Below are 14811 nucleotides of genomic sequence, written 5' to 3'. Positions count from 1 at the left end.
CCGCATGACAGAATTACTCGATTTAAAAACTAATTGCTTATTCTGTTCGGGCAGAGAGGTTTTCGAGAAGACTCACAAGAAGGATAACAGCTTTCACGTTTGTACAACATAGTTCAGTGAGATGCTGGTGGCAGTTTTTCAAGAGCAAAATGATCACTGGCCTGAAATAGTTCAAGGCCGAATTCTAGCAGCAAATTTGGATCTGCATGCATTACATGAATACCTTGCATCTGACAAAAACCTCCCTTTGAAACATAAAGGGAATCGAGGTTGGAGTGCAAACATGACTCAAAAGCAAGCATTTGAAAAGGTGATATGGTTGTTTGAAGCAAATGATGACGAATAGTTAAAGAGTTCGTGATTTGGTCAACATGATGGACGAGTTTCTTGTTGATTGAGAAGAGCCTGTGTATAGCGAAGTTTACAAAAATAACCCTGTCAAGGAGAGATTTGGCACTGGAGTAATGACTGCAAAGACCTCCAGTAAAGCTAATGTTGTTACATCAAGGCCCATGGCTCATGCTATACTGCAAAACTTAAGCATAATCAAATGATACCAACAAATACTGACAGAACATAAACATTACTAGTGTGGCTGCTGAGAGGTTGAGAGCCACATAAAATGTGTTATTTAAGAAATATCCGAGCAAATCAAGAAAGACCACTTGAAAGATGTCAAAAAAACTTGAACTGACTCTGAAGTGCCTCCTGAAGAGCCTGTTTGTGGCAAAGATATTAAGCTAAACATAGCTACAAATTGCCAAAGAATCATAAAAGCCACTCAACATAGGGTTGTTCAACCTACTCTTCAAGTAGGACCTGCTGTGAAGATTCATCATCAACAAGTTGGGCACTGCCTAGTTGATACTCTCAGCGCTATGGGTTTTGTTCATCTTACTACTAGACCAGTTGACTTGAGTAAAATGCTTCAGCATCTGCAAACACTGAAACAGAGGTGTTGCAAGGTAAGCTCTGTGTCCATCATGTTGCTGACAATGCAGATTACAACATAAGAAAAATCAATGGACACAACATCATCTATGCTATGGGATTGCTATTTGCAATTACAACACTTCTTTGGTTGTCACAAGCACTCCAAAAAAAAAACAGTGCGAATTCTTTAAAAATAACTTTTCTTTTATTTTTGGTTTGCCAAATGTTTGAGAAATATATCCATAAATGAAGCATCACATGGCATCTTACTGCAATAAAATTAGATGGTTTCAGTGATATTTTATTGATTTAGGTAAAGAAAAAAACAGGGGCCTCTTCACCATCATATTGTCTCTATGACTATTGTGCGTTGAACATTGTTCAATGTGTTGGTAAGACTATTTGACTTAGTTTCTATTTTTCAGATTGTAAAAGCAAATTTTTTCTGTGTATAAGACATACTTTTTAATATACTTCCTAAACAAGTTTTTGTTTAGGTTCTTCAACATGCCAAAAATCAGTTGCATATACCCAAAGCTTTATGGGTAGCCTATCGAATATTCAGTACAGAGGAAAGCTTTCAAACCTACCTTTTTAGTCACAATGAACACTATTTTTGCATGTTTAACAAATGTTTCAAAGTAATTTTCTGCATGCACAATCCTGCAATATACCTCTCAACCCAAGAAAAATAGATATAAATTTACATAGAAAACTCTACAAATAGGAAAAAGCAACAATACTAAGTTTAAAACTGAACTGTCTACTTGCCTTTTCTGGACAGAACATTTCTTCCTTTGAGAGCTAAGTCTCTCTTAACACTCCCCATAGAAAGGCCTATGTGTCTCTTGCCATGTTTTTTTGAGGTTCCAGATCCCTCGTCTTCTCCATATTCCATGGTTCCAGGCCAGCAAAACTGAGGCTTAGTCACTGAATTTCTTCATTTTTCTGAAATAAAAAACGTTAAAAAAAAAATAACAACTTGGAAAAAACAGATGTCCAAAGAGAGAACATATAAGGAAAACAATCAAACAAGTTCATAGGGTTTTTAAACTTTTTAAACTTAGATAAGGACTAACAAGACAGCTAAAATTTCCAAACCAGACAAAAATATTAAAAGAATCTCATATTGTTTATATGCAGTATTAAATGCAAGAGCAGCGTAATATTAAACATACTATATACATACATATCAAACAGCATATTTTTGGAGTTCTGAGTTTGTTCATTTCGTGAATTACTTAAAAAAAAAACTTAGCTTTTTTCAGAAGGCACTATAACCTGAACCATTAGTTTGTTTATTTAACAATAAATTTCCAACAGCATGACAACTTGTTGTCATGTTGTTGCTATGTTTGTCATAACAATGGCATGAAGGCACTATAACCTGAACCATTAGTTTGTTTATTTAACAATAAATTTCCAACAGCATGACAACTTGTTGTCATGTTGTTGCTATGTTTGTCATAACAATGGCATGTTTTTTGTCATCTTGTTGTCATGTTTGTCATAGCAAAAGAATAGAAAAAAAATAAATGCAATCCCTCATCTGAAAACTCTAAAACTATTTAAACTATTAATAGTTAAAAACTATTTAAACTGTTTTCAAGGAAGAAAAAAAAATTTCACCCCAGGAAAGTGATGCATTCTAGCATTCTACTCATAAAGACCAAAGTACTGTCAAGCAAAATTTTAGGGGATTATAGAAAGGGTATTTACTTGGCCTCCAAGTCTTAGGGGCCCTACTTGCATACAGTGCCATATACAACATGTCCTTAAAGTTATATGCACCCCAAAACAACAAGATTATAACCAATTGTTCATTCAATAAAACTTAAATTTACAAAGTATTGCATAATTGCATGCCACAAATTATTGTTTAGATAAATTGGTTGTTTTTTGGGGAGGCGAGTATCTAAGCCTAATAAAACAGTTTAGGGCAATGTCTTCAAAATTGCTATGAGAGGCAGGCTATATCCTATAAATTCAATAAATACTCAGATGATTCTGGATTTGACCTCTAAACTCCTTCATCAGGAATACATATATTTGGATGAAAATGGGATGGAAGCATGCAGCATGAATGCTAAGGGTGAAAGCTCCCCATTTGTTCCAGAGATAATCATTTATTTTGAAAAATGTTACTTTATTTTCAAATGCAAATGAGCTCTTTTTTCAAAGCATTGTTTTGCAGAAGTTATGATTTGGTTAAAAAAGTAGAAAATATTACGTTCAACTATAAGTTTTAGTTTTTTTTTTTTTTTTGCTTTTTATTAGATTATTCATTTTCATTTCAGAGCGCATGAAGAATGTGGACCCAGAAAAAATACGCAGAATTGTGGAAGAAAATGATGAGACTAGGTGCATCCACATTGACCTAATACTGGCCAGGTTTACAGGTTCTTCTATTGAGAACTTAGGCAAACAATTTGTAATAAAACAAATCGGCTAATTTTTACTTTAGCTAATTCCCTTTTTCAATTAGCTTACCTAAGTAATTCTTAAACTAGCAAAAAATCTCAACTTTTAGAGGAGGGATCCCCCCAGAAAGACTCTGAGATTAATTCTAAACTTTTCTAAAATTGAACTAATCTATTCCTTAAAGCACAAAAATATGAAGAAATCTGAAAAATACAATTCCACCTTCCTAGTATTTTTGCCAATTGACACCTTAACTTGTCCTTAATATTCCTTAGCCTATAGTTAATGCTGCTTTTTTAATTCTGAATCAAAAGAAACTTTTGTTTTGACTATTTTCACCATCTAGGGGGCATCAACCTTGGGTGAGCTTGGAAAGGTTTTGTGTTTTAAAAAAGGAAGTTTCAAAAGTAAAACTAAACCACAAATGAGGGCAAAGGAAGTAAACCATATACATTTGTCAATTCCAATCTTAGAGGCTTCAGGAATATATATTAATAACAGTAAGGTGTATTACCTGTTTTTTTTTTTTTTTTTTTGTTTTTTTTTTAATTGAACATTAAATCAAAAATTAAGTGAGAAAAGTGAACAACAGCCCATCTCAGATGCAAATAAGGTCAGTTTTATAAAATTAAAATAAAAAACAAACACAAAAGAATCACAGGATTAATACAAAACATAAATAAAAAACAATAACCCTTAAGAAGAACCATAAAAAAATGGTCTGTGCCAAACAAACTCCTTAACTTTTGTATCCTTTCTGTAAGAGCCAAAAAAGGGTCTTACAAGAAATTTGATATTGCATAAAATAAACAAGAACATTCAGTTTTTCAAAATGGTAATTTGAATGGAACAAAAGTTGTTGTTTTTTGCACCTATGAATTTATAAAGTGAATTAAAAAAAAATATTTCCTGTGGAAATTAAAATGTAGGCTATCTTAGTAGACTGTAAGTACTTGAATTATTTACTTAGAGTAAATTCCAAGTCTATTGCATTTAGTGATTACTTTAGAGTTCTCCTATCCCAGGGCAGAGGATCTAGGATAAATTGACAATACTTATAGTAATAAGTTTGTGTTGTTCACTTTTTACCTTCCAAAAAACTGTCTAGTAGCCTAAGGAAAAAACAATAATAGGTGCAGAAAGACATAAGCATTATAATTATGAGTAATTAAAAACTGGGATGGAAATAGCCAACTAGTCAGCTATCAATAAAGTTTCTATAGTTACACATGTTTAGATTAGCCAACCAGATGGCTGCTAGATCTCATCTATATATATATATATATATATATATATATATATATATATATATATATATATATATATATATATATATATATATATATATATATATATATATATATATATATATATATATATATATATATATATATATATATATATATATAATTTAACCTTAATTAGCCAAATAGTCAGCTAACAAGAGATCTGTATCTACTTCATAGAATTAGCAAACTAGTTGGCTATTAATAAGTATATAAACTTTAATTTAAAATAGCCAACTAGTGAGCAATCAATAAAGTTTCTTAAGTTTCACGTGTTTCACTTCAGCCAAAATTAGCCAAATAGTCAGCTAATAATAAAGCTGTATATACTTTATAGAATTAGCTAAATAGTTGGCTACTAATATCCCTGTGTATATATAAACTTTAGGTTAAAATAACTAACTAGTGTGCTATCAAGAAAGTTTCTAATACACAGTAGAATTAACTATTTTGCTATTAAGACCTCAGGTATATAAACATGTTTAGATTAGCAAATCAGTTGGCTATTAGATCTCATATATATATATATATATATATATATATATATATATATATATATATATATATATATATATATATATATATATATACACTTATATACAGCCTTTAAATTAGCCAACTAAGTACCCAACTATTTTGTACCTATACAGCTTGAATTAGCCAACTAAGCAAACTATATATACTTTATAGAATTAGCTAAGTAGTTAGCTATTAAGATTCCATTTATGTATAAACTTTAGTTTAAAATAGCAAACTAGTCAGCTATCAGTATAATTTAGAGTGCCTATTAATTTAAATTTTATATTCCCCATCATTTCTATGACTGGCGGGAAGGGGTCAGAGGTGGGGATGTGGAAAAATTTGCTCTCAACTCATCATCCCTAGACAATATTTAGACTGCTTGGCTAATATCTAACCATTGGTTATAAACATCCTAAATATAGCCAACCAGTTGGCTTTTGAAAAACAGTTCAATTCAATTTATTTTCAAAACAGGCAGCAGACAAGCATGAAAATTTTAAAGGAAATTGTAAATACACTTAAAACCTATTGTTCTGGTATTAAAAAATTTTCGAATTTTAATCCATATTGGAGTGTTAATAATTCACTGCAGGTGATAGATTCTTTAACAATGGTTTCAGCTAAAAGAATTGAGTCTTTCGATTTTGCGACAATGTATACTAATTTATCACTTAATTTAGTGTTTGATAATTTAAAAACTGTTATAAAGAAATCTTTCCTCTTATCTAGTAAAAGGTTCTTGAAAATAGACAGTTATAATAAAAAAAGCCATATGGACAAACTGCTTTAGTACTACAGTTAACTTGAGATGTTACAGCTTGGATATGATTTTTGAGTTATTGGAATTTGTTTTATACAATAGTTATATAAGATTTGGGGGTGATTTGTACAAGCAAATTATGGGAATTCCCATGGGGGGGAATGCCAGCCCATTTATAGCTGACTTGTTTTTAAGTCAACTAGAATATAAATATATGATGGATAAGAATAATCCAATTAATTTAAAACATGCTTTGTCAAATAATAAAAGATATTTCGATGATATTTTGGTCTTAAATTGTAAGGATTTCATTGATATTTCTAAAAATATATATCCATCAGAGCTTATTCCTGAGCCTAGTCATGGTGCTGATCATGAAGATCATTTCTTAGATTTAAATATTAATATTTGTGATAATAATAAATTAAGTTTTAAAATGTATAATAAAACGGATGATTTTGATTTTGAAGTGATTAGTTTCCCATTCCCTGAAAGTAATATACACTCAAATATCACATATTCAGCGTTTTTCTCACAGTTACTTCGTTATGCAAGGATTTGTAGTAATTATATTGATTTTAAAAATAGATGTAAAATCTTAAGCCAAAAATTGATATCAAGAGGTTTTTCTGCAAATAAATTAACTTGGCAATTTAAAAAATTTAGTTTTCATTATAACGAACTTTTAAATAAATATCAAAAGAATTATCTAGAAATACTTAAAGAAATTTTTAACTAATTTCGGAGGTTCGAGAAATGTTGTCACAGCGCCATTTATTTTGAATTGTGTTTCTAATTGAGCAGATTTTTTAAAAAATTAGCCACATGGTAAAGATGAATTCTATAATTGTTTAGTTCATTCAGGTTTTTTGCAATGTGTTAATATTTGTGATTTGGTAAAATTTATAATATTTAGTTTACCTATTGTTGCTAAAGAGGGATATATTAACAAGATAAGCTTGTTTTGGTTTTACTTGGTTGTTTTACGTTTGCTGTGTTTTTTGTTTTTTGTTGTTGTTTTTTTTTCATAGGCATGTATTTTGGGGGTGATACCTGACGCGGGGATGCCATGGATATTCTGTGGTAGCCATAACACTGTGCTGGGTAGAGAATTTAGAGTGGCGAAACCCTATAGAGGCCAGTGTATTCTCCTGATGAGCCCTTATGTTGGGTGTTGCCTCTGAATTATTTGTCTATATTTGGTAAATGATGACTTATACTTATTGACGACATGACTGCCTGTCCATGGATTATTCTTTATGGTTGATTGTGTGTGGCTATACTGTTTGACCTATGTGATTGTATGGATGAGTAGGGTTAAGGCCTCATTCAAGTGCTGGTCTATATTAATCACTAATTTAGGAAAACAGTCTTCCTTTTCTCCTTCTGTCTCTTTTTTTTTTTTTTTTTTTTTTGTGCTGTAGCATTGGTGATTTCTCTTTTCTTGATATATAGTCAACACTTATGAAATAATTTAAAATAATTCTTGTCATCTACTTAAAATCAGTACACAATAAATGACTAGTCAAAACATAATAAAAAAATGTAACTAACAAACTTAAGCAGCACACAAGGCAAATATTCGTTTTAATTGTCCAAACACAAATTCATGTAAATCCATAGTCAACACTTATGAGACAATTTAAAACAAATCTAATCATCCTCTTAAAATCAGTAGAATATAATATACCTATAATAATGAACTAAAACTTTAGCTATTCATGCTTACTAGCAGTAATATTAAAATAAACATTACAAATGAGGGAACATAGCTTTTCAAATATCTGTTTTGAGACACATTGATTGGCTATGTACATTAGGTACAGCTTCTGCCACTGCTCTTGCTGGCCTTTCTTGATGTGGTTTGAAATCAGGGGGCAGTATGGACCAATGGGATGTGCTGTTCAACACCTCTGTACCAAAAGCAAGCAACAGTTTTTGTTGACAACTAGCAAGGAAATCAAGGCCAAACTTTTCAAGGAGGGCACAGAATGGGACTTTGGGCACTTTCGAAATTACCAACAATGCCCAAAATTGAACTCTCTCAATCATGTCTGACTGCTCCTGCATTAGGCTGTAATGCCAAATGGGGGAACAGTATTAAAGGCAAGACCATATAGAAGAGGTATAAACTCGCAAAAGGTGATCTGAAGGACTTCCATGTCAAGACAGCAGCTTCAGGGAGCTAAGACCTGCATTACTTCTCTCAGGCATCATTTCTGTCTGTTCCTCCCATTTCAAATCAGCAGTAAGATACACCCCAAGTAGTTTAAGTTCAGTTACAAAGCTGGAAGGAGGAAGGGGAAGGTAAAATTCTGGGTTACTTTTAAGAAAAGAGAAAATCAGCACAACAGACTTCTGGACATTAACAGTCATCCTGTCTGTGGCAGCATCATCTGATATATCAGCCATGATGGTAGCTGCACTGCTTTGAATATTTTTGTAGCACAATTCTGCAATAGATAAATCATCAACATATTTCCAGCAATCTGGTATACTCATTGCCAGATTGTTTATCATGATTAGAAAGAGAAGTGGACCCAGTATTGTGCCCTGAGGCACTCCAAAAAATATAGGCATTTCACCAGAAAAAGTTGATTTGCACTTTGTATGCTGTGTTCTATTTGTAAGGAAATTAGCTATAATTCATGCTAAAAAAAAGGGTGGACATTAAACTTAGAGAGCAGCTTCTTTATCAGTGCACTATGACAAATTAGGTTAATTGCTATCAGATTAATTCAGCATTCAGGCTCATTCAGATCTTTGAGAATTGTACCCAACATACTTACCAGATAATGGGCAATGGATGTTTTGGGCATGTTTCCAGACTGTCTGGGATCAACAAGCACTTTTACCTGCTTCTTTAACCAGCCAGCCAAAAAACTCACATACACTTTGCTAAACTCAAGGGTCATTGTAATTGGTCTAATTCCAGAAAAATCATTTGGTGCATCTTTTTTTGGGATTGGTGTAACATATCCATTTTTCCAAATGGATGGGTAATCACCAAATTTTGTTATTAGATTAAAAATATAGGCCAAAGGGAAACACAATCTGTCAGGAAACACTTTAATTCAATCTAGAGGGATATAAACTGGTGTTACACTAGTTCTTTTCAAAACACTTAGCATATTTTTACTTCATTTGGTGACATAATAGGGAAATCACAAAAATCAAGTGGAGAGCATGGTATTTCATCTTTAGGTAGAGGAGGGATTGACTAGACAATATAAACCAGGTGAGCATTCAGCTTATATGCAGTTTCAAATTCTTTTTCATCTAAATTAAAATCCACTCCTTTCTCTTTTTTACCAACTATATTTTTTTATTCTTCTGTACTACTGGCTTTGCTTTGACTCAAACAAATGATTCACTTTTCTTTCTATATATTCATGGGCTACATTTCCTGTCATTTTCTGGATTTTGTTTTTTAGTTTATTTGCTTGTTCATGTTTGCCTTTGCAGAAAAGCAGTTTTTTTTTCTAGAATGAGCATCTTTAAATTCTTGGTGATGTAAGCATGATCTGCAGAATGATTTTTTGAAGTTTTTTCAGGAAGACAAGACTTATATAGACCTGACAAAACAGTTTGAAAAACCACCTGACTATTTACACCAATGACTCCAAGCTATTTGGCAGGCAAGCTACTGCACAGGCTAGAGTAACCTACAAGTTGATCTCAACCAAATTTGAGCATGGGCAGATAAGTCATTTCTGTGATTCAACATCTCAAAGTGCATAGCTCTTCATTTTGGCTTTAGCAATCAGCAAAACATCATCAAAAGTCTTGCTTCCTACTTCTAGTAGTGTTAGAGACCTAAGAGTTCTGTTGGATGACAGTTTCAAATTCCACAAGCACACTGTCAAAGCAGTTTTGAAAGCAAATGCAAATTTGAGACTCCTGGAAAGAACCATCAGTAGTCAATCCTCTGTAGTTTTTCTGAAACTATACAAAGCTCTGGTCAGGCCAATTCTGGATTTCAGAACATGTCTTACTGGTCCTTTCTACAAGAGCAATGTCCAACTCATTGAAGGTGTCTAAAGGAGATCCACCAAATGCATTGAGAGTTTATGTAGTCAGCCCTACTGCAGTAGATTACAATCTGCTAGCCTCTGAACACTTATTTATTTAGCATAGGCATAACAACATGATGCTCACCTATAGGTGCCTCTAGCAAGTAGACCAGAAGCTATCAACCTTCTCTCCTCACCAAAGACAAACAAAGACTTTCCAGAAAGGTGTTCAAATCCACCATTAATACCAAGGTCTGACTAGGTTTTTCAGCCAGCAAGTGGTGAATGATCAGAACTAACTAAGCCAAGAGACAGTCTCTGCAACCAAATCTGAGAAATTCAAATAGAGGCTCAACAAGGAATGGAAGGTCAAACCATAGAAATTCTAGTGGGAAAGTCTCTCCCAGACCTCACTGTCATAACATTCTTTGAAGACAATAGACAATCAGCTTGGAGGATGATGTGGCTTGTCTTACCTAACCATCTTGTAGGACTAAATTCAAAGTTTCTGTTGAGTGGTTGTGCCAACTCTAAATTGCTAGAGATTGGTTCTAGAACCATGCCTGCCATGCAATCACTATTGCCAAGTGGGTTCAAACTGCATCTCTCTAGTAGGCTAATCTCTGGTTCTAATGATTTGTTGCTTGGTTAATCAACACAGCAACCAGATCTATTGCTGTCATCAACTAAGGAGCATCACAATTCTTACAACTAGTTTGCTCTTAAGTGCAAAGTAAGGTAATTATTAACATAGAAAATTGGGAATACCTTCACAGAGTACATTTTTGGTCCTGGATCCATTACTGGTTTCATTTTAGCCTAACATCTTTTTAGTATAGCAAAAAGTAGCTAAACTAGAGTATTACCAGGTGGAGTATAGACTCCATTAATATAAAGGCCCTAGGTTCAAAACAATTATATGAATTTCTTAAAATAAACTGGAAAAACAAGGAAAATAAAGAGGATAAAGGTTTTCCCCTTACAAAATGTGTTAACTATGATTATTCTACATATTATCAAGTAATAATTGTTTTCTAAACGTGTTTCCTTATTTGTGGCTAAGCTCCTAGGTTTAAATGCCTACTGCATTTTAAAAACACTGAGGTCAAAAATAAAACGAAATAAGATTAATAAACCAAAGTTAATTTAGAATACAATAAACAGTGTTTTGCAGAATTTTATATAGGTACAGATCAATAATATATACAGTTTTCTAAGCCCTGAGAATAAGAAAAAAATATAGATTTTAGCATGATAAAACCTCCCAGGATATATTTTAGCCCTCCAAAGTTCCATTGGCCTATCTCAACAAGTCTCACCAAAGATTAATAAAAAAATGCATGGTTTAGAATGTCACTTATTCAAAGTAATGTAATAATAGCAACAACAAGATACTTCACTTTTTTCGGGCTACTTGACAAGATATATAAAAAGCGATTTTTCGCTTATTTCTTCCAAAATTTGATTTAAGCAACTGTAATTGTAAACTTAAAAAGCGCCATCATTCGCTCTTTTCTCAAAGTTTTCGAACTTTGTTTAGGGACCCGACAGACTTAGCCTGTTCGGGCACCGATTTCACCAGCTCTGTGTGCAAACAACAGCAGTACAGAAACAATGCCCTTCACTGAAATTGCAGCTTGGAGCAATCTAAGGATTTTTGCCTGTACAGCTCCAGAGTTGATAAAAGAAGTTGTTTTCATTGTTGTTTAATGACCGAATGCAGCTGGATCATCAACAGCTTCCCAGTCGAGTTTACGCTTCCTCGAGGACCACTAAGCATCCAGCCTTCATTTCAAAATGTTAATAGATTTAGCAGTATCTTTGGCTTGAGAGTATATGTGTGTACCTGCGGCAGATTTGAGTATCTGTGGCAGTGAGTTTACTCCAGCTATTGACGATTCTTGAGGAAAAGAATTGAGTGTGGGCTCTGGTTAAGGTAGACTGCTTAAGAAGTTTCAGGCGTACCAGAAGGTACGTCTTGAAATAGAGGAGGGAATTGAACAAACATCTTACTTGAATTAATGACATCTTACTTGCATTAATGAATACTCTTTAGAGTGCTCCCCAAACTTCCATTTACACGATTTATTTAAAACAATATTATTCAACTAGAGGAATTGAACTTTCTCTGTCAATAAGTAGTAAAAAGGAAAATTTTGTTGATCATAAAAAAAATAATCTTCGTACCTTTTGCATAAAGGTTTATTTAACTTTGATCGTTATTGGGAAATCCCGAAATAGGGTGATTTACGTTAATTAAAGATGGCTGTCTCATAATTATCTTTAAGATTGACATCAGTGTAAAAAATATTGTGTGTCTTTATATTTGGTTGGTAAAATACTCCTTCAGGGTCCTCTGTAAGAAAGATTTTCTAGGGGATGAGCTTTAGAAAAAATTACATTAGAGTACTACCAGTGAAATGAATAGGCTTAAAAGTTGCCGCATCGCAATAACCAGTCTCATTGAAAAAAAAAGTTAAAAGTAATTAACCTTAACTAGCCAGTGCTGACTGTTAAAATTCAGCAATCATAATGATAGAATTAGTAAGACTTTGAATAAACAGGAGAATCTATTTCAAAAAAAGTTTGGAAGGAATTGAGCAATACTAGCCCCGCCTGTTTAACAAAGACTTTGCCTTCCATATTTAGGAGTTCGGGCCTGCCCACTGATGAATTAAAGGTCTTTGGTATACTGACCATGTGAAGGGAACATAATCATTAACCTTTTGATTTGAGGCTGGAATGAATGGTGTGACAAGAGGTGGTTTGTCTCCCTTATTAAATTGAAGTTAATTTTTTTTAAGGGAAAAAGCTTAAATATGCTTGGAGGATGAAAAGACCCTATAGATCTGTGCATTCAACTCTCTTGCTTAATGACAGGTAATCAGACAAAAGAAGACAATGTTTGGTTGGAGCAACGGCAAGAGGAGAACGAACATTCGTGATACGTATACATCAATAGATATTCATTGATCCTTAGATGAACATGGAAGAAGTTACCATAGGGATAAGAGAGTTAATCTTTTCGAGAGTCAAAATTGACAAAAGAGTTTACGACCTCAATATTGGTACAGGGATCTTACTCGGTGCAGCAGTCCAGTAAGGCAGTCTCTAGAACTTTTAATCTCTATGTGATCTGGATCATACCAGTGTAAACCAGGTGAATTTCATAGTTGAAGAGACTTCGGGTTAGTTGAATTAACATTCTCTCATTCCTGGTCAAACTCCTCGCATATTTTGCACATATTTGGTTACCTAAGGCCCACGTAGAGGCACCAGTTATCGGTTCCATGGTAATAGCCGCTATTCTTCTGAAATTAGGCGGCTAGGGTCTTTATAGTCTTTTATTTGGTCTTTTATTTATATGGTCTTTATTTAGTCCAGGGGCTTGGCATTTACAGCTAAACAATGGTAATAGGAGTCTGCATAGTGGGTGAAGTTTTTAGCAGTTTGATTTGACTGCGACAATCCCATGTCAAATCTTTAATTCCTTATTCTTCTGTAGCTCATATATCGTTTGTCATTCTAGCTATACTTACATCTCATCACTATTCTAAAACAAGATCAGTCGTAATGATGGTGTCTCACGGAATTTGCTCCTCTAGTCTATGTTATCTGAGCTACCTATTCTGTACGCCCATCTGAAGTCATATATTCTTGCTTACTCATAGAACAAACTCACTTCTTCCATACCTATGATTTTGATGACTCGGTCTTAGTTTCCTTAACAAGGGACTGCCCCCCCCCCCTCACTCAATTTCTTCTTCGAAATATATATTTTTATTGGCGTGTTTAATTTAGACGGATTGGTAATAGTCCTATCCTGGATTTTATGCTTCTTTTCATCTTACTACTGCATCTGGTTATGCTCTAGCACCAGCCATGGAGAAAGTCCCTACATTTCTAACTGTTTAGAGCATAACCTAAAGGAATACATAATCGGAAGAGTGCATTTCATTCCATTATTAATACTGGTTCTTCTTCACTGTTATAGTTTAAAAAGGACATTAGTTTGTGGAACTAAAGAAGAATCATCTCTGACAGTATTGTTATATTTCATACTAAATAAACTTTTAACTGCGACTTTAACTTTTTTTAACATCAAATTAATCAATGCATGCATATCTTTAAACCCCCCCCCCCCCACACACACACACAAAAAAAGCTCTATTGCCTTTGAACGTAGGAAAAAACATTAAAATCACATCTGTCAAGATTCATAATAAAATTTAAGGGAAATAAACAAGGAGATGAAAAAATAACAGAAAAAAGAAACAGAAAAATGCAAATAATTACATCAAACCTCTTTTTTTTATTATTTATGCTCAGTTGAACTAACCAAACAATATATATATATTACAATTATTACTTAAAAAAAGAAGAATAAGAAGAAAAAGTCACCCAAATGACTTTTCATTAATATTTTGAAGACCCCAATGGAGTGACAATCTCTAATATTCTTTGGTTTGGAGTTCCAAACCCTACTTTATGCGTATACAGGGCTGAAATCTGACCTCATGGTTGGAATCTTAACAACCAATAAAACTTCAGAGTTACGAGTTCCAAGAAGATTTACACTAACTCGGGGTTGTAACACTTTCAAAAAACAAGAGGGAAGTTGACCATAAAGATACTTATGAACAAAAATAACCCAAGATAGGAAATACTGTGGACGGAACCTATATCTAAAACTAACTGACGGGCCTTTTCAAGCAAAAGAGACATTGGTTTTAATAGAGATGGGAAAGTACTCATCCAAACAATAGAATAGTAATTTATCTACTGCTATATGAGAGAATTATAAAGAAGCTTTAAAATACACCCTGGAAAAATATACCTTAGCATACGTATCAAGTTTCTTGACACTTTTAATCAG

At 33.3% G+C, this 14811-nt stretch overlaps 1 protein-coding gene across 2 annotated transcripts in view; it reads right to left on the bottom strand.

The window, feature by feature from the left end:
• Window positions 1–11391, bottom strand: part of LOC136024904 (protein disabled-like) — a 70165-nt gene extending 58774 nt beyond the window's left edge. Inside the window, exons 1-2 of one of the 2 annotated variants that reach the window (XM_065700465.1) lie at window positions 11336–11391; window positions 1705–1881 (exon numbers count right to left, since the gene is read on the bottom strand). In XM_065700465.1, the coding sequence (XP_065556537.1) occupies window positions 1705–1831 (127 nt within the window). In that variant the 5' untranslated portion in view covers window positions 1832–1881; window positions 11336–11391. Of the gene's footprint in view, window positions 1–1704; window positions 1882–11330 lie in introns of both variants that reach the window. The other variant, XM_065700473.1, reaches the window with a different exon arrangement.
• Between the last annotated feature and the right edge of the window lie 3420 nt (window positions 11392–14811).

Source organism: Artemia franciscana, chromosome 1 (genome assembly GCF_032884065.1).
Source record: "Artemia franciscana chromosome 1, ASM3288406v1, whole genome shotgun sequence".
Taxonomy (NCBI): Eukaryota; Metazoa; Arthropoda; class Branchiopoda; order Anostraca; family Artemiidae; genus Artemia; species Artemia franciscana.
The sequence above is the reverse complement of the archived record's forward strand: the minus strand, read 5'-3'. Positions and strand labels throughout refer to the sequence as shown.